The sequence below is a fragment of the Gavia stellata genome, chromosome 1 (genome assembly GCF_030936135.1).
Source record: "Gavia stellata isolate bGavSte3 chromosome 1, bGavSte3.hap2, whole genome shotgun sequence".
In the NCBI taxonomy this organism is placed as follows: domain Eukaryota; kingdom Metazoa; phylum Chordata; class Aves; order Gaviiformes; family Gaviidae; genus Gavia; species Gavia stellata.
This window is the reverse complement of record NC_082594.1, coordinates 48,124,797-48,145,154: the sequence shown is the minus strand read 5'-3', so window position 1 is coordinate 48,145,154 and position 20,358 is coordinate 48,124,797. Positions and strand designations below refer to the sequence as shown.

Here is a 20,358-nt window from a genome sequence, read left to right as displayed (position 1 = left end):
CCATTGGGAAATTATTTGTTGTATTTGTACTTGGTTTTAAGACTATTAGACAGTTGGAGTTTTTTCATTCTGAATAGTTCTTTCTAGTTTTCTATGAGGTGCTCTGTGGAATATTGTTTGTAAATATTCTAGGCAATTGCTTCTCTGGAAAAGAAGAGTGATAGTTAGCGATCTTACATATCTGGACTCTGTCTTAAAAAAATACCCCTGAGTGTTTTTTCAATTACTTTGATAGGAAAGGTTTTGGTCCTACCAGTTTCAGACATTAACTTCTGTAATTTACTTGCTGCCTTTTTTTTTTTTTTTAATTAATCTATTTGCAGATGTGATGCAGATCCATCTGCCCTAGCTAAATATGTTCTGGCTTTGGTAAAGAAGGATAAAAGTGAAAAGGAACTGAAGGCATTGTGTGTTGATCAGCTGGATGTATTTCTTCAGAAAGGTATGGTCTTTGTAATAACAATTAAACTTGAGTGAAAAGTCTGTTTTGTTTAATTCATTCAAACAATCTTTTACCATCAAATTGTGCATTTATCTCTTTATTAGCTTTGTTACTTTGAAGTATGTAGTCCAATTTTCGTGAAGTAATTTGTTTTAAAAAACAGGTGTATAGCACAATATGCATATATTAGGTATATGGTTTTTGTCTATTGGTATTCCTGGAAAAAAATTATGGCTGTTAAGAGTTACTGCCAGAATTAAAAGTACTGGAGCTCTGTATATATTCCAGAAATATTATTCCAGATTTTTTATTAAGAGAGATTAAATAATTCAATGACTGAAAACCTTTGTGAAACATTGTCATTATTGACATGTTTCTTGAATCTGTAAATGTCCTTTTTAAATGTAAAATTAGCGGCAGAATGTTTTAAAATAATACTGTTCATTGTTTTAACTTTTTGGTGAATGTTGATTTTTTTTTTAATTTATTTTTAAAGCAAATATTAAGTTTTGAAAAATGGATATTTGTACACTCTTTACTTTTAGAAACTCAGATATTTGTGGAAAAACTGTTTGATGCTGTGAATACAAAAAGCTATCTACCTCCACCAGAACAGCCATCGTCAGGAAGCCTGAAAGTAGAATTTTTTCAGCACCAAGAAAAAGAGACAAAAAAAGAAGAGGTAGGCATTGATTTTATTTTAAATGTGTGTTTTTTCCTCATTCCTTTAGTTTGTTTATGTGGTTCAACTTCATCATGTTTATTTCTTTATTAATAATAGTTCCCAAACTTATACTATAGCATTGAAATATGTCAGAAGATTTGTGCCTAGTACGTTGAGTACTGCTGCACAGTTTTTCTAAACATAAGTGGGTGCTTCAAAAGTCAGTGGTTCTGACTAGGCAAATGTAAATAAAATTACTGAGTAGTGTAGGAGTTGCAGTACAACCTACATAAGTTCTTTGCTCAGGATTGCTGTTGTAGTTATGCTGCCCTTTAATTCAGCATAAACCCAGGCTGCCATTCCAAATGGCAGTCCCCATTCCTCCAGCTGCTTGATCTAGATAACATCCTTATTCCAGTACAAGTGTTTATGTAGCTCTTTGAGCCAGAAGAGTAGGTTTGTCCTTTTCAGCAGCAGCCTAGGTTTGGCTGCATGAGAGTGATTAACTGTGACCTGAACCAGCTAACCTGCTGATGAAGAAAAGACCTTACAGTGTCAATCATTGAATATTCATGTCTTCCCAGATCTGTCACTGCAGCTTAGTATGGATTTTTGTCCACCCGTAGTAAAAGCAGATGTATTTTTAGTGCAACGTAATAAGGATTGCTTATTCTGCTTTATTTTCTCCCAACCCGTGCTTTGAATATTCCTAGAAATAGAAATCTAATACGTTATAAAGATTCTCTAATTGCATTAGGTGCAAAAATGTTGTTTCAGTTCAATCTTATTGCTGACTTTGCTCAGCATTTTGAGTTTTTTGGTTTTGTTTGATTGTGCAGAAGTCTCCATGATAGCGTACTCCTGTTTTGATCTAATGTGTATACTTTAAATGTAGATAGTTAAAGAGGAAGAGCGAGAGAAAAAGTTTTCTAGAAGATTAAATCACAGCCCTCCTCAGTCAAGTTCTCGCTACAGAGATACCAGGTAATAAATTTTGCTTAACCTTTTGTATTTTATCAGTAATCAGATGGATTTGGATTTTTATGGTGTTACTAAATTAAATATTTTCTTTCTGTATGGTCATTTAATAAGCCTAAAAAATAAGACTTTTATTGCTTTTATGCCTACGTAGTTAAATGGCAAGTATATAAGTGAGTGCAAACTGTCTCTGGGTTGTGCACAACTCTCACATTTGAGTTTTATGATTCATTTTTATGTTAGATTTGTGGTTTATATTACAACAGTTACTCTGCTCAGTATTGAGATTAAACTGTGATAATTTTAGTTGAGAAGTTCCCTTTAGTAACTGTTAACTTTTCGGTGTGTCCATCTTGGGGAAGGTGCAGTATTGGGCAGAAACCGAATTTTACATATGTTTTAAAATCATATGGATGGTAAAAGTAAAATGCATAAACCAAATAAAAGAATTTTGAAAGTCTTCTGGGAAGAAAGAAAGGGCCATAGTTAGATTCCATTTGTAGTTTTTCCTCTAATTTTTCATCACCATTTCTTGATGTTTTTAATGGTAGTTAAGGTTTTCAATTATGGCTTCATAATTCTTGTAATTAATCTACAAAATTACCTGTTTAGAAGCCGTGATGAAAGGAAAAAAGATGAACGTTCTCGGAAGAGAGATTATGACCGAAATCCTCCCAGAAGAGATTCCTATAGGGATCGATACAACAGAAGAAGAGGGAGGAGTCGGAGCTACAGCAGGAGTCGAAGTAGAAGTTGGAGCAAAGAGAGGTTGCGGGACCGGGATCGAGACCGGAGCAGAAGTCGGAGCAGAACACGAAGCAGAGGTACCAACAGTTGGTCTCTAAAACACGGTGAATGTTGCCTACAAAATTTAGACACTAAACTTAAACACTATGTTCAAGATGTACAAAAATTTCCTCTATTGTTGTTTGTTTGTTCAAAATTTAGCTTGTTTTTCTGTGGAAATAAGGCTTATTATGTTTTCAGTGCTTGTTTTCCCCTCTTCCCCTCCATTCTTCTCTAATACCTTTGACTGTGTTGGCCACTTTTAAGCAATGTTGTAAGAGAGGCTGAAAAATCCAAGTCAATTGCATTTCATTAAGTTTTAGAAAACTCAGAATCTGGTTTGGGAAGATACAGAAATTAATACCCATCTACGGAGGCAGAACTGCCAGAAATTACCAGTTTGACAGCAAATGACTTGTCAAACAAACAAACTCTGTTCTTTTTGTCTTGTCCCCTCCTCGGTGTTATAGGGAGGGGCTGAAATTATTACAGTAAATATCTGCATTTGCACACATATCTGTAGGACTTAAGGCTTCAGTACAGTAGTTTTTCAAATTAAGCTTCTTTAAAAACAAAGCTGTTTATTCAGCTGAAAAGAACGCTTTTTCCCCCAATACTGTTACTGATAAATTGGAAAAGAGCATTGAGAGTCATTTTATATCTTTATTCTGTCTTAAACAAAGTGGAGGTGAAAATAGTCTGGTTTAAGTCTCCTGTGTATTATTTTTCTTTCTGTAGAATGGGTCTTGGTAACAGCCTTGAAAGTAGGAATGCAGAGTTCCTGGAAATATGTGAGCAGATATTTTCCAAACAATTTACGAACGAGCAAGTTAAATAGCATGCAGCAGTTTAACTAAAATATTACAATGTGATTAAATCTTAATTTAAGGTTTATTTTACATAAACTGCAGTGGCAATATCTTATAGACAGTATCTTATAGTGAAAGCTTTGATTCTTTTTCTAAGAACATTAAGAAAAGCCTGTTTTATCCAGACTTACCTGCTATCTTTAAGACATTTTTATTAGTGTTCCTTTAATGTGGGGTTATTTGAGTCTACCAACTTACCTCATAACATAGCTGTTCTGTCTTAATCTGGATACTTACTGTTTATCTGATAGTAATGGAAAATTAAGAGAATAGTTGGTATCTATTCAGAATAAAAGGTCATGTTACTGCTGTATCTGTCTAGGAGTGTTACAAATCTGTCAAGCACTGTTACTTCTTTAGTCATAACAAAGCTTTGCATGCAATAAGTATATGCATTTGAATGCAGATAAAATGAAGATAAACAACATGAAGATACAACAATAACAGTGTCTTGAAACATTACAGATGTGTAACTTCTGTAGTGTTTTCAAGTGGTAGTTACTTTTTTCTTGCCCTTTGCTTCCCGTTATTCAGAATAACTTTCCATCTGAAGTACTCTGCTTGAAGTTAAATAGGGTTTCTGTTTTACTGTGGGTATAGCTGTTATTAAAATACTCCAGTGGTTGACTATGTACTTTTATGATTATTATTTTTCCAATTAAACCTTTGGAATGTAGAATCATGGAATAGTTGAGGTTGGAAGAGACCTCTGAAGGTTGTGTAGTCCAACCCTCCTTCTCAAAGCAGATAAACTAGAGCAGGTTGCTCAAGACCCTGTCTCGTTGGGTTATGAATAACTCCGAGGGTGGAGACTGTACAGGCACTCTAGGCAACCTGTAGAACACTTAAATTATTATTTTTCTATTTTGAGTTGAATTGATGTGGAATAAAGATCCTTAAACAGGTTAGCGTCTGCTTCTGGTGAAAATGTGCAGAAAGAATAATCCAATATAACTTCTGGTTTTTTAATACAGAAAGGGATTTGGGAAAGCCAAAATATGATATGGATAGAACAGATCCGTTAGAGAACAATTATACTCCAGTTTCTTCTGTGACAAATATTTCATCCGGCCACTACCCTGTCCCTACACTGAGCAGCACTATTACTGTTATTGCTCCTGTTCATCATGGAAATAACACTACTGAAAGCTGGTCGGAGTTCCATGAAGAGCAGCTGGACCACAACTCCTATGGAAGACCTCCGCTGCCAAAGAAACGCTGTAGAGATTATGACGGTAAGTCTGTATTTTTTTTTAATTGCTTCCTGCAGCAATGATTGGCCTCTTTCTGAAAAGATTGAGGTAATTTTCTTTTCTTTTCCTGATCTCCTCTAATACTGTGTTTTTTCTATTACACACTTCTTGAATGCAAATTTTGTCCCACTTTCTATTAACTTAGCTTTTAGACAGTTTTCTTTATTAGTGTTTGTATAGGTATTTTAGTTACTAAAATTATTTTATGTAGATGAAAAATGGTATATTTATATTAAAAAGTTATTAAAAAATTGTTTTACCCAGGTTTTGTCTTATGTCTGGTTCTTATTTGGAGCCAAATACTGTATTTGATAGTTTTGCCCATGATTAGCACCTTAGTGACCTCATCATTCTTTTTTATTCCATCCTACCTAAATTTTAACTAGAAAGGTTTTAGAGCTGCAACTTCCCAGGTTCATGTTAACTCATTTTCTCCATGTAGGTGTTTCTTAAAATTGGGTGGCTTTTGTGCTTATCTGTGTCTTAAGTGATCATTTTTCATGTCTTGTGCCAAAATCCACGCAAGAGGCTGCTGCAGTTGGCAGTGACTTAGCTAAATTCAGCCAGTCAACCTGTTAGCTCAGGGGAGTTTAAATTTCCCCTTGAAGTTTTTTTCTGAGGGTTTTTTTGTTGTATACCACAATGCCGAGTTTAAGACCTGGGCCCATTTACGTTCAGAACTCTGATTAGAATAGAACTCATGTAAAGAAAATGGGAGGCTGGGCTCTCAAGTGTTGGCAGAGTTGTACGTGTGAAGAATAGCTTTGCCAGTATACGTCACAGCAACACTGTGGAGCAAGTAGGGTTGTGAAAGTGTAGTTTTATTTTGAAGTTTTCTTCTAACGCAAGTTGAGCTGCAGCACGCTGTGTCATGGTCTCCCAGCTCTACAGGTTTGTTAGGAAGGAACAAAACATGCAGGCTAGTATACTTTTGAAGTAACATCTCCAGGCGTGACACTGGGACTTTGTACCTTTAACAGTCTGTTTTCTATAGCAGCTTCTTATTTCCGATTTCTGAGTATGAAGCAAATGGTAATGTGTTGGAAAACTCTGATATAGTTGTCCTCAAATTTTTACTGGTTGTTTGTCTTCCCTATGTTTCTGACTGTTACTAAAACCTCTCAGTAGATGTCTCTTCCATTTGCTTTTATCATGGCTGTTTGTCTTCCAAATTTGTAAGCTCATCTCTTCAGTGACTAGCTGGTTCCAGCATACTGCTCTTCGTATCTGCGCTTTCACATTTTCTATTCGCCACTTTGCAGAACTTCTGTATTTCCTTAACGTTTCAATTTATAGGTTGTATAACTCTTCCTGAAGATGAGGTAATACAGACTGCTTTTCAGCATCATGTTTTGAGGAAGTGGACACTCAGCTTTCTTCCTATTTTATCGGAAGATGTTTTGAACTTTTCTCCCATACTGCATTGTATTGGGGTTTTTTGTGGGGGCTGTTGCTAAAGAGATAATCATAGAATGGTTTGGGATGGAAGTGACCTTTAAAGGTCATTTAGTCCAACCCCACTGCAATGAGCAGGGACATCTTCAACTAGATCAGGTTGCTCAGAGCGCCGTCCAACCTGAACTTGAATGTTTCCAGGGATGGGGCACCTACCACCTCTCTGGGCAACCTGTTCCAGTGTTTCACCACCCTCATTGTAAAAAATTTCTTCCTTATATCTATTCTGAATCTACCCTCCTGTAGCTTAAAACCATTATCCCTTGTCCTATCGCTAAAGGCCCTACTAAAAAGTATGTCCCCGTCTTGCTTATAAGCCCCCTTTAAGTACTGGATGGCCACCGTAAGATCTCCCCGAAGTATTCTCTTGTCCAGGCTGAAAAACCCCAACTCTCTCAGCCTTTCCTCATAGGAGAGGTGTTCCAGCCCTCTGATCATTTTTGTGGCCCTCCTCTGGACCTGCCCCCATGTTTTACTTGCATGTAAAAGAAAATAAATCAATGCATATTGATTTTTTGTTTGTATGTGTGTATTTCATATTTACATATGTATGTATATATACACATATACAATACATATATATGTAAATAACAAATTTCTTTCTCTTACATAATCACATTAAACTATGGCAAAATATTCCAATTCTTCCTGAAATAAATGCCAAAGAGAAAAAAGAATTGCAGTGAATTTTCTCATGTTGGAATTTTATAATATTAACTTCTAACTTTAATAGGGGTTTCTCGATCCGAATATCTGCACTTTTTACTTAGAAACACTGTGTTTTTGTTAATGTGTTGACGCCTAGATTTCATTCTTTGCTTTCACAGTTTGTCACAATTCAGTGCAGAATTAATTCTTCAAGAAAAATCTAACTCCTATATTTATTCTACCAGAATGTCGCTGCAGTCTTCCTGTGTGCTGACTGTTAAAATAAACTTAAATGGCCTCTTTTGTTTTATAATATAAATTTCTGCTGGTATGTGAAGCTCTTGGTTTACAAACTGTTGCATTACACATAGAACATCTCATATCTACTCTGAATCAAATTACAGCTATTGAATACTAACAACAATTCTTTTTGGCTTTGATGTTTCAGAAAAGGGTTTCTGTATGAGAGGAGACATGTGCCCTTTTGATCATGGAAGCGATCCAGTAGTGGTAGAAGATGTGAATCTTCCTGGCATTCTGCCTTTTCCAGCACAACCCCCTGTTGTCGAAGGACCACCTCCTCCTGGACTTCCTCCCCCTCCACCAATTCTGAGTCCTCCTCCTGTTAACCTTAGACCTCCAGTGCCACCACCAGGCCCCTTACCACCTAGCCTTCCACCTGTAACAGGTAATTAAAAAAGATTAAACCCCATTTTTTAGTAGAAAAAGCCTGCATGTTACTTGGGTTTTATGCAGTGCATGTTTTAAGAATGCCAACTATATTTCAGAAAGTTCTACTATGCTCTACTATGGCATAGCTTACCCCAAAATGATAGGGGTTTTTGTAGTAATTGTTGCATCATTGACTGCTGTAAAACTTGCATGTTAAATGTGAATCTTCAGTATGGAATAATACTTTAATTGTGCTTAAGCAAAAGGATGGCATGGCAAAACTCAATTCCTTGACTTTTATAGGAGAACTTCTCTGAAACTGACTACTGTTAGAGAAGAAGGGAAAATCCTGTAAACAACAGAAATTTGGCATTTAAGTTGTAATACTAAAATTAAAGAGAATTCATGACCACATCAAATTTACACCTGAAAATATGTCATTTGCGATTAATTTTGAAACTAAGCTTGTAAAGTAACTAAGAAAGAAAATTCTCCAGCTTGTTTCACTCTTTCATTGGAAAATACTTCGGCTCAAGTACTGAAAATTACATGAAGACTTGTGTGCCTGGCTGTCATTTATAAAATAGCAGTTTCGTATTCAGTTCTCTTGGGTGGTTTAAAAATTGTTATGTTAGTTTTAGGTGATTAGTCCTTTCTTTCTTTTTTATTAACTTAGATGTCCCACTTGGTAAAATTGTTCAACAACAATTGATATTTAATATTGCTTGAAAGTTTCTTAAGCTGTTTTCATTTCTGGTTGACAGTATGTTTAAGTAAGAACTGATTTTATTTATTTCACTTAGTGTAGAGAATAACTGTATTGCTGGGGTGATCAGTTCTGCCTCACATGCTATTTCCAGATCTGTGTGAGAAGTCCAAATATGTGTATCTTTTTCCAAAACGTGGTTTTGCCAGTGATTAAATGGAAGGTCAGGCTTGACTGCTCCACTTTGAAAGTGCCACATTACCTGTTGTAAAAAAAGTCAAACCAAACAAACAAAAAAAGCCCTCAGTTTTAAGAAGGATCCCTTTGAGTTTCTGCCAGAGTTGTAGGTATCTTCTTGGGTGTTTGGAAAAATAATTTCAATCAAGTTAGTTATTGTCATCCTAGAATATTTTTGTTATACACTATTAAAAAATAGAATTTGTTTCTTCGAGGGTTTTTAATAAACCTTTAAAGATCTTCTGTTGGTGGAGATAAAACTTAATTGCTAAGTCAGTATTTGCTTATAGAACGAAGGTATTTGGAGAATTGTTAAACTATTCAAATGCCTTTCTCTGTAATCTAAGTTCTGAGTCATTTGCTGGTGGGGATGGTATCATATGAATGAATGGTACAGCATCGTGTCTGTATACATGCCCTCTCACCCCTTTTTTTAAATAGTCTTAAAATAATTTCAGATCAATTTCTATACGAGTCGAGTGTAATGTAAGTCTAGTGAATAATAAATGAATACAGTGTTTTTCTTTGTTTTTGACAGGACCACCCCCTCCACTTCCCCCATTGCAGCCTGCTGGCATGGATGCTCCCCCAAACTCAGCAACTAGCTCAGTTCCTACTGTTGTTACAACGGGTATTCATCACCAGCCGCCTCCTGCTCCACCCTCTCTTTTTACAGCAGGTGTAGTACTGAGGCTTTGCCCACAAGGTTTGCTAAATAGAATAACATTGATTCATATTATACTGTACTTTTTAGAGATTATAATTTCATATATTGGGAGAATAAGTTTGTATCATTTAGACTGTGACAGTAACTTAACACTCTTTTTTTCTAACTTAGTTCAGGACAGAAGTAAAATTTGCATGTAAAATGTGGATCTTGACTATGGAATAATATTTTCACTGTGTTTAAGCAGAAAACTTGGCATGGCAGTTTTTAGGGTAGTTGTTATACAACTCTTCCATTGTAACTGTATCTTGTAATTAAATGAAATATTTTATTTGAAAACTTAGGGGTTTTAACTGCAATTTATTTTAATTAGACAATTTCTTTGTTACCAGAAACGTACGACACAGATGGCTATAATCCAGAAGCTCCAAGTATAACAAATACTTCAAGACCTATGTATAGACACAGAGTACATGCCCAAAGACCAAATTTGATAGGACTCACATCAGGTGATATGGATCTACCACCCAGAGGTATGAGCTCAAAGCTATACTTACTTAGTTTAGCTGGTTTTCTTACATTTATGCAGATTGAGGCAGTTTTCAGAGAATGTAATACTGGAGAACACTGTATTTTTTAAAATCTTCTGGCATTAAGTTTAATTGAATAGGGAATATTGAATAGGGAATTATGTTCATAGTTGCTTTGTGTGTGCATTTTTACGGGTAAAATGAAATCTCTTGCTAGAGTATTTCATGGTTTACGCTTGGCTGTAGTAACTGGTCACTTTGTACATCTTTTACACTGAAAGATGTTAGTATTTCTGTAACAGACAGATGGATGATTTTTGCTGCGGAGAGGAGGGACTCATTTTTATCTGGTAGCAGACAGTTATGCATGAATAATCTTAACATCATAGTTCCTGTCGCCCTGAGAAGAAGCAGCAGCATACAAAATGAGAAAGGAAGAGGCATAAACCCAATTTTTTTAATGTGGATTTGTTTGCGTTTGTATGTATTTGTATTCAATCTTACTACGTTTCTGTCAGTTTATTTTCAGTGAGGAGTCCCCCAATGTGATTCCTGTTCTTCAGCAAGAGCAACTCCTCTCCTACCCTATCCCTAAATCTTGCTTCCAGGTGTTAGTGCTCTGGAGTACTGTACATTTCCTATCATGAGCATTTTTGTGTGTGCCATCTGATAGTAGAATGGAGGTGTTAGCAGAAATGGTGTGAGCCTCAGAGCATTGTATGGGACGTTGTGAATCAGTGAGTGCAGTCATCTTGAGGCAGATGCCTTCTGTCACACCTCTTTTGTTGTCCTTATGTATGATGTTACTGTGACAAAATGAAAGCTATTAGCTATTTTGATGGGTCACAGCATCTGTTGATAGTTAAGAAGAAAAATCTAACCAAGATTTGATCCAGTTTGAACAAGGATCATAGTAATTTCAAAATACACACTTGTGCTTTTCAGTGCAAATTCAGAATACCTTTTTACAATCAAATACACGGAAAATACAAAAAAATATTGTAAAATTTTTCTTCTGTTTACAGAAAAACCTCCTAATAAAAGTAGTATGAGAATAGTGGTAGACGCTGAATCCAGGAAAAGAACAATTGGTGCAGGGGATGGTGGAGTTCCTACAAAGAAGACTTGGTTTGACAAGTGAGTGCTCATTAACACAAGCTTGGCTTAATAGTTGGAGTTCTGTGGAGCTCTTTTTCTGTTACCAGAAACATATATAAATCTATATAAATTACAAGCAAGTTAAACTGTGAATAAGCTGACTGAACTAAAATAAATCACACTATAGATTGATCTGTATTTGACTGTCTTCTCTCAAAGGCAGTGCAGAGATATCTGAAGTTGCTTTGGATGATACCGAGATCTAGTCCCTGAAAGTTGGAATGATCTAAAAAACAGAGAAGCTGCACTGTGATGGTTGTTAGGGATGACTGATTTTAGTTTTGAAATGTGAATTGTATCATTGCTATTTTGGATGGAGTTGCCAGGTATGTTACTGACAGAAAATACAGGTTGCAGTGCTTAGTGTCCAGATATACCTGGGGTGACAAAGGGTTGGAAGGGATTTTAAGAGATTACTGGGACTGAGGAGAGCCTTGAAGTAATAGTTATTTGAAGCATTAGTGGGAAGATTCTGTGGAATAGCTGAGAAATAGTTTTTGGAGAGAAGCAATGTGGAAGTCGGGACTTACTGACACAAGCACATTCTTGTGAATTATCTCGCAGATTTATGCGCTGGGGTATGCTGAGAGTATTGATTGGGAAAACTGCAGGTATATGGGCCTGTGTGCTGTAATAGTCTACACTTTTCTAAAATTACATTTATTTTAAGTCTGCAGATCTTTATCTTCGTGTCTCATACACACATGCTCCTATGCAAGCATATACAATTTGACACTGTGTTTGCTAGCTTGCTATGGATTTCTGGCTTTATTTTTATTTGTTGCAGGCAAAATTTTAACAGAACAAATAGTCCAGGTTTCCAGAAGAAGGTGCAGTTTGGAAATGAAAATACAAAACTTGAGTTGAGGAAAGTTCCCCCAGAACTTAACAATATCAGCAAACTTAATGAGCACTTCAGTAAGTTTGGAAACTTAGTCAACTTGCAGGTAAGAGTCAACAAAGAGAAGGCAGTACGTTTTGACTTAACAGTAGAGGTAGTTGCTAAAAGGAGAATGACAATTGTTTTTTAACTGGTTCCCTGCAACTGTCCTCATTATTTTCCTAACTTATTTCTTAAACATGATCTCATTGTTTTTAATGGAATTGTCATTGAAGAAGCAGAAATTAAATGTTCTAGTAATCTTTTAGATTTTGAACAAATGTTTTCCTCGCAGATAAGACCTTTAAGATACATTATTTAAAACATTGAAAATTGATGGGAAGTGTTTTTCCTTCACCCCTTTTCTAAAGTTTGTATCTGATATCATAAACTCTGTATTTTTGGGATAAATTGTAAATACAGAAAAACCTGTATTTCTCATCCAGAAAACAGTCCCTGTGATATAATTGCTTTCTAGTCCCATAGTAGTGGTCATTTATCCCTTATAATTACTTTGTAGTGTATCTGAGTGAGGCACATTTATAAACAGAAATAAGCAAACAATTAGTGAAAGATACAAAAGAGATGCAAAAAACTAAGGCCTAACTTAGGTTGATGTTACATATTGGAGGCTGTATGTGTAATGTCAGTATTTCATATCCAGTCTCTAAGATGCTCAGTCTGATCTTTCATCATGTTTCATTATCAACAAGTTTCAGATGCTAGCTAGTGTTTTTATGTACACTTTCTTGTTTGCACTGAGAGGTTGAACAAAGAGGTGTTATAGAATATTTTTGTGCATACTGATACAGTACAGAATAAACCTCTTGTGCCTGTCTGAGCACTGAGGGAATTCAAATCTCGCTTAATTGCTCTTAAATATTTCTTAAGCCTTTCCATAGTTTACCTAAGAATATGAGTGTATTAGCAGGCAGTATGATTCAGTAAGGAAAGTAAAATTGTGTGTGAATGTGTATAGAGAGACAGACAGATATGCAGATAGATATTGCAAGCTATGCTTTTCTTCCAAAAGATAAAATTTTCTCCTTTGAAGGTGTCTAAAATAATACCTTAATGCTCAAAGGAGGAAAACCAAAATGAACTACTTGGTCTAGCTCTGATACCAGATAGAACATTTGTTAACTGACGCCTGCATTTTTGTAGCAATTTTCTTTACTTCAGTGGTGCTTCTTCTTGTCTTTCAAACAGCATCTAGAATTAGAAATACTGCTTATGTATTTTACTTCAGTTTGTTTGTTTCAGGTTTTTTAATTATTCCTAAAGTTTATTAGCTTAATCTTAAGGTTGCTGCTTGACACCAGGCTTTTCAAAAACAACCATGAACGAGAAGTATTAATCTGCTGACCCATATTGGGTTTAAATTGTAAGCTTCTGAGCCTTGAAACTAGTGATTTTATGATAATCGACACACAAATGAAAATGCTACATGTAGTAAGTGTTGTTCTTCTGTTTTAAATCTTAGGTTGCATATCAGGGTGATCCAGAAGGTGCCCTTATTCAATTTGCCACACACGAGGAAGCAAAGAAAGCTATATCAAGTACAGAAGCAGTATTAAATAATCGTTTTATTAAAGTTTATTGGCATCGAGAAGGCAGTGCACCACAAATCCAAACCACCACACAGAAGGTAGAGGTTCTAAGTCTATTCTATCTAGAATGTTATGTAAAATACAATCTTTCAAACATTTTTTAAAAATGTTTATAGGAAGTAAACTAAGTACTTTTGAAACAATGAATACTTCATGTAGTTCTTTTCCAGAGTTACTCTAATTCTAGATTCTTTGACCTCAGATACAAGGTTCAGGAGAGGATTAGCAAGATAAGACTGAAGGTATTTAAAGGAAGCCCTTCTGTGACTTACAGAGAACTCTACTCTGTTGTCATCTCTTTGAAGCAAGATTTCATGCTACTGCCTGCTGAATAATATCTATTTTGCTTTAACTAGTATAGACTTTTTTTTTTCTGGTGAGCCCAAGGAAGACAGCAAAGTTACATTTCGTTTCTTGGAAGATAATCTCCATTTTCTTCCAGGAGGTGCTGTTTTTACCAGTCTTTTCCTTTTTTCCTGTTGAGCGTGCATACTGCTATAGAAAGTATCAGTAGAATTTGTTTTACACAAAGGTACTTATATGTAGGTACAGATATACACATATATATATGTAGAGAGAGAGGTCATGCGAACAACAGTGTAAGAGGAGAGCTGCATTAGAAAGACTAATTTTGTGGAAATGGATCAGGGACATTTTACATTTTTAAGTAGAGAGGGAGGTGCTGATTTCTTCTCCCTGGTACCCAGTGACAGGACGTGTGGGAATGGTTCAAAGCTGCATCAGGGGAGGTTCAGCCTTGATGTTAGGAATCATTTGTTTACAGAGATGGTGGTCAGACACTGGAACAGGCTTCCTAGAGAGGTGGTCGATGCCCCATGCCTGTCAGTGTTTAAGAGGCATTTGGGCAGTGCCCTTAGTAACATGCTTGAACTTCTGACTAGCCCTGAAGTGATCAGGCAGTTGGACTAGATTATTACTGTAGGTCCCTTCCAACTGGACTATTCTACTCTACATTTTTGGATTGAATTGCACAGTGGAGCACCTATTGATAGTTGCTGTGTGCATAGTAGCATTGGCAACTTTTTAAGAATATGAAATAGCAATTACTGTTATGGAGCTTAGATTCGTAACCTGTGGCAAACAGAATCAGATTTGTTAGCAGGCGTAGTGGTTCTACTCAAACATAAGGGGAACCTTGGATTCTCCCAGGTCGTGTAGGTTATTGGATAGAGAGCCTTGTCAGTTAGCTCCCAGTGTAGCCAAGTCCCTCTAAATACTTGTGTATCCTGCTTTATTGGATTTGCTGTCAGTGTGGAACAGCACATTTTACACATAGAAAATAGGAGGCAGGCTCTGTAGAAGAAACGTTCATTTCTTTATATATGCTGATATAATGAACAAATGAGTTGTTAGAGGATTCTTTCAATTGCTGCTCTAAGTTTTGAATTCCTCCTTTCTCTGGATGATGGTGTATGTCATCATCATTCAGAATCAATGACCCAGTTTTCCATAGCAGTATGCTGTAGGGCATTTCAGGTAACAGTTTTCTTTCTCTCCTTCTTTTGTAACAAATGCCCTGCTTTTTATCTACAAAAATGCAGTTTTAATGACACCTATCTCACTGTCTTCCAAGTTACCATCCTTTAGATTTGAGTTTGGAATCAGATTTATAAATAGCCTTGATGCTTGATCTGAACTACTGCTACCCAAAATGGTATTTATTTCCTAAGCTTGATTTACATGTGATCAGCCAGAAGAGGGCAGTGGAGTATGTCATTTGCATTCATACAATCTCTTGAGAAGGGTACCTTGAATAGTTACTGACATCAGCCTATGTGTTGATTATGCTATCCAGCTTGGAGTATTAACTGTGTATTTTCAAACAAATATCTGATTTATGTATTTGTTATTTTGCAAAACATCAATTTTAAAAGTCTTACAGTTTTTAGTGATGTTACTAGCTTCCTAGCACACCACCATTAGCAATTTAACCTTGATGGTTTGAGCATGAATTCCCCTTGGTACCAGCTGACAGTCGTAAGGGTTCCCACTTCACAAAGGACAGCCGTTCATCATGTGTCAGGAAACTACGATTTGAAGTCTGTTATGGGCAATAGAGGGCACACAGTGACAAGAAAAATTTAAACATGAAATTAAAATTTTAGATGCAATGCTTTCATCTTCCTTTACCTCAAAATATAACGATTATCAAATTGTTGAGTCAGTAAACAGATATTTTTAATTCATAAGACTTTCAGGGGCATGGATATTTACTTCCCTTTTCATTGAAATTAATATTTCGTATCACATCTACAAGTAGTGTGGAAACTTTTTTCTTATAGTACTTCATTTACTATAAGTATTTGAATTTTTGTCAAGATTTCTGGTGTATTAATTACAGCTGAATTGATTTCACCTGTGTTTATAATGTTTTCTGGCCAGAATTTTTTCTGTGTCAGGCAGTAGAGGCAGGCTTTCGAATTTTTTTCAGCGTCAAATCAGTTGGCTTTTAAGTTTTCCCTTCAGTAGTAGCTGGTCCTGCGCAATTTCTTGACCATTGCTGTTTCCTCAGCAGGATTACTTTGGAAAATTCTTACTGTGGAAATTCTGAAAGGAGTGGAAATACTTAGTAAAGATGGTGGGAGTCAACCATAATAAATCACCAAATAAAAGGCTTCTGCCAGGAAGCAGAAAGAATGTGCTCTTCACATCTGTGGTAGATAAAACAAGAAGTATTGGGCTTAAAAGGCAGCACAGGAGATTTAGGTTAGATATTAAGAAATATTTTCTAAAGGATACTGAAACACATTTACCAAGAGAGGTGATAGGACCTATTTAATTGTAAATATGTGAGAACTAGTTAGATAAATACTGTCAGTAATGGCTTAGGTATAGCTGACTCAGCCCTGAAGTGGAGGAATGGATTTGGGTGACCTCCTGAGGGTCATAAATATGACAGGAAGCTTGCTTGGAAGCATATTTTTTTTGGTCCTAAGTGTTTAATGTTTTTGTCAAAGAAAAAAAGGCAAGGTGTTACCTGTCAGGCCATATCCATGGTAGGTTCAAAGATTAGCTGCTCTGTTGTCTTTTTCCTCAGTCCCATGAATGCATGTCTCCATATCCTTCTTTCTTTTTCTATTTTGTCCAAGTTAAATGCATAGGAGATGAAAAGTGACGTATTGCTGTAAAAAGCGAGAGTCTTCATGATACAAGTTTGTATTCTGCCTTTCTGTAACTAAATGGTTGATGATGAAAGATTTGTGAAAGGAATCAGAAGACTGCTTATTAGTTTTTGTTCAGTTCTAACAGGTGAAGTTAAGATAGTTTAAGTAGACATGATTAATAGAAATAGACTAGAGTTGTTTGATAATTCTGTGAGCTGCAAAAGCAAAATAGATGTTATTGCTGTATGCACTACACAAATAGTCAGTATAACATCCTAAATCTCATGAAGTGCTTATTTTTGCCATCAAGTGAAAAAGCTATTGAATGATAGAAAGGAAGAAATGTGAATCTAAATGCCATTGCAGCTATTTCATTGTGGATTTATTGAACTACATATGTAACAGCCTTTTGTTGATAATACTATGATGTGCTTTTTTTGGGGTGGGGCGGTGTTACAGGTAATACAACCCTTAGTTCAGCAACCTACTTTACCAGTAGTGAAACAATCAGTCAAGGAGCGATTAGGTCCGGTACCTGCAAGTAATATTGAACCTGCAGAAGCACAGAGTGCCAATACAGAAGTCACTCAGGTATGTATGATAGTCGAAAAATCAGTTGCATGTTTTTATTTCTGTAATAAGTTCCATAGTGCATGAATGTATCCATTACAGTTACTCATACAGTGCAAATACACATTTACTACTTAAAAGTGCATCTCATTGGATTGTGAATGGTGTTTTGATAATTAACTTTTTCTTCTGTGCAGTGATATTTGGCTTTCTTACCCAAGCATGGTACTTGATTTTTAGTATCATAGCTTTTTACTTAGTTTTAGGAAAAACAAAAGACTCTGAAAATGTTTTGGTAATGTTGTGTTAAATTGCAGTTTTCAGATTTCAGAATAAAATTGGTTTCTATCTAAAGAACTAAAAGCTATCCTTTTTTAATATTATGTCTGTTAAACAGCTAAACCCATTAGAGACCAACGGTCAGCATCTAAAAGTGTTTTCAGTATTTGTACATCACCCTTAATACAAGGAAGAGTGTAACCACAGTACCAATATGAATAATGACAGAATCTGACATGTTACTCCCATTAGAAATAGCTTTTAAATGTTTACTGTGTTAAACATTATTATCATTGTGCCACTACTTTTGTTTCACTTCTGAAAGGGAAGACCAGCACAGTTCAGAAAAAATTTGTAGTTTAAATTCGAGTAACAACTTTCTGCAATTGATGCCTGCAAATACCAGATTATAAAACACAAAAACTGAAGTGTATTTAAAAGGGCTTGTGTAGATAATCCTCTGCCAGCTAGCGTGTCATGAACTTCTTGGAAAAATTATGTAGTATAGTCTTTGATTCCAAATTTGGCTTTATCTTTGTCTTATCCCATGTATTTATAGATGTATATTAACTGTAAAATCAAGTATCTAAAATTGATTTTATCAATTGCTTTAATATTATTTTTCTTGTATTGTTGGTCAAAAGTCTATGGGTTTATTAGTTTAAAATGTTTTTTCTAAATTCCTAACACTTGGAATTACACAGGAAACAGTAAAATATTCATAAAATAAACTATATTTGAACTATAATTTTGTTTTGTTTTCTTAGAATGTGACAAAATTATCTGTGAAGGATAGACTGGGTTTTGTGTCAAAGCCAGTTACTCCAACAACTGAAAAGGTAAGAGAATGCTTCATATTCTCTTACTCACATTCAATTTCAGTAGCATTAGTAGTGTTACAAAACCCCTTGTGTCAATATTATTTCATAAGTATGAATCAAGTTATTTGTTAGAGGTTAGTTTTATGAAGTATAATATATCAAAAGTCAGTTTAGCAGATGGCTAAATGATTATAAGAAGAATAAAGCATGCTAGGACAGAAGCTGCTGTTCTGTGGTTTTTGTTTTAATATAATAGGTTCCATTTATTCAGTCATGAAAATAACTAGTTATGTTCCAGGATCCTGAGTTGTTAGAAGAATACAGAAATAAATTTAAAAAATAAATAAATTTTGACACTACATATGAATCTATAGAAAGCCTTCCTATAAACATTTTTGGCCTTTTGTGTCCCTTAAAAGGTGATGCTGTAAACATTTACCCTCTTATTTGGTCTTACAATTTGCAGTACTTATGAAAAGATAAAAGTGGAAGTTAATCAGTATAGAAAGGACAAAGAGAGGTAAGGTGGGAAAGGTGCATCCGAATTATGGTTATGAGTTATGTATTTTGCCCGGTGGTTGCAATTTTCAGAACACAGAGATGTTGATGTGTTTACTTTAGTAGCAAAGTTCGTGATGCACATTTCCAGATCTATTAAGCGCTTCTAGGGGACAGGCTTCCCCGGTGTTTATAGCATTCATTTGAGAAGACTTTCAGTAGAAAAGTTTTACCCAGTAACAAGATTCCTCTGCGTGGGTATACATCTTTTCTATTGGAAATTGGCTTGACCTGAAATGAATGAAGCATCCACTGCATTCCCGCCCCGCCCCCCCCCCCCCCCCCCCCCCAAATCCTTACACGATGGTAGTTAATGCACTTAGTGGAGTCTAACAAGTAAAATTCACTCCAAAGATACTACGCTGTACTTGGCATACAAAGGTAACGATACTTAATATTGAGTTATAATTGTAGAGGATGTCTCTTTGACTCATTTCAAGCTGAGCAGTCCACCTAAGTGCACTGATCTTGGCTTCTTGCCTGTATTTTGTTGTTGGTTCGATTAGTTGCATTCTTGTTGCCCTAAATTAGTTGCAGATAAGTATCTTGCTGTGTATTCCTGAACTATATTTTACATACGTACTATATACTTACTTTAGAAGTAGGAAGTCTGCTTCAGTTTGAGTGGAAATACTTTTTTTTTTCCTCATTCTGTAAGAGTTGAGTTATCCTGAAACACTTCTGTACAAAGAGTAAATTAATGGTTTTACGCTGTGCTGTCTTATAGTACAGACTAATTTTCATTAGCTGCTGGGCTGTTCAGTGGACTGGTTGTGAAGCAGCAGTTTCCTTTGGTGTTTTTAGTAGGGTTCTGAAACTTGGTGTGACCTGTTTTTACCTGTTACTGTCCCTTTACAAGGAAATATCTTGCTTAGTTTGCAGTGATAACGGGTCTATAACCATTAGAAATTAAATGATTGACAGCTGTCAATATGTCATGTCCTAGCTAGTTTTTTTCTTCTGACTGAGTGCAGGGTTTGATAAGAACTTTCCAGTAAGAAAGTAGGTAGCTATCTTCCCAAAGAGCAGGAGGAAAAGGAGATGAAACAATCATTGTGAGGCCTTTTAAGATCTGTATAGGGACTTGCAATTTATGAACTTGTGAAGAAATTCACACTATTCCTTCTCTTGAATAGTATTAAGAGATTTAGAAGACATGAATGTGTTGCTTCTTGCTCTTCTGTATTAGTTGAGGCAGGTACATTTGCTGTGGCATCTCTCCTTATATTAAGAGATGAGGAAGCATCTTTCACTCTGCTGTGAAGTCAGTTCAGGGCAACAGGAGTGTGTCACTATTTTTGTCTTTACTTGGTCCTCCGTTTGTGATGTAGCCTGTCCTAAAGCTACTTTGTAATAGGAACTATGTGATTGGGATGTGCATACATTAATGTGCCTTAATAAGTTAAAAAAAAAAAATCCTTCATCTCCTTTTTAATGGCCCACTTAGAGC

The 20,358-nt window shown here is 35.7% G+C and overlaps 1 protein-coding gene across 5 annotated transcripts in view; it reads left to right on the top strand.

Annotated features, from left to right (window-relative positions):
• RBM26 (RNA binding motif protein 26) overlaps positions 1 to 20,358 on the top strand; it is a 56,581-nt gene that overhangs the window by 13,444 nt on the left and 22,779 nt on the right. For 2 of the 5 annotated variants that reach the window (XM_059816809.1, XM_059816839.1), the window contains exons 2-14: positions 324 to 442; positions 988 to 1,124; positions 2,002 to 2,090; positions 2,697 to 2,908; positions 4,714 to 4,974; positions 7,544 to 7,783; positions 9,249 to 9,416; positions 9,770 to 9,910; positions 10,933 to 11,044; positions 11,853 to 12,012; positions 13,429 to 13,593; positions 17,140 to 17,271; positions 18,297 to 18,368. In XM_059816809.1, coding sequence (XP_059672792.1) covers positions 324 to 442; positions 988 to 1,124; positions 2,002 to 2,090; positions 2,697 to 2,908; positions 4,714 to 4,974; positions 7,544 to 7,783; positions 9,249 to 9,416; positions 9,770 to 9,910; positions 10,933 to 11,044; positions 11,853 to 12,012; positions 13,429 to 13,593; positions 17,140 to 17,271; positions 18,297 to 18,368 — 2,008 coding nt within the window. Of the gene's footprint in view, positions 1 to 323; positions 443 to 987; positions 1,125 to 2,001; positions 2,091 to 2,696; positions 2,909 to 4,713; positions 4,975 to 7,543; positions 7,784 to 9,248; positions 9,417 to 9,750; positions 9,911 to 10,932; positions 11,045 to 11,852; positions 12,013 to 13,428; positions 13,594 to 17,139; positions 17,272 to 18,296; positions 18,369 to 20,358 lie in introns of all 5 variants that reach the window. The other 3 variants (XM_059816823.1, XM_059816818.1, XM_059816830.1) reach the window with 3 other exon arrangements.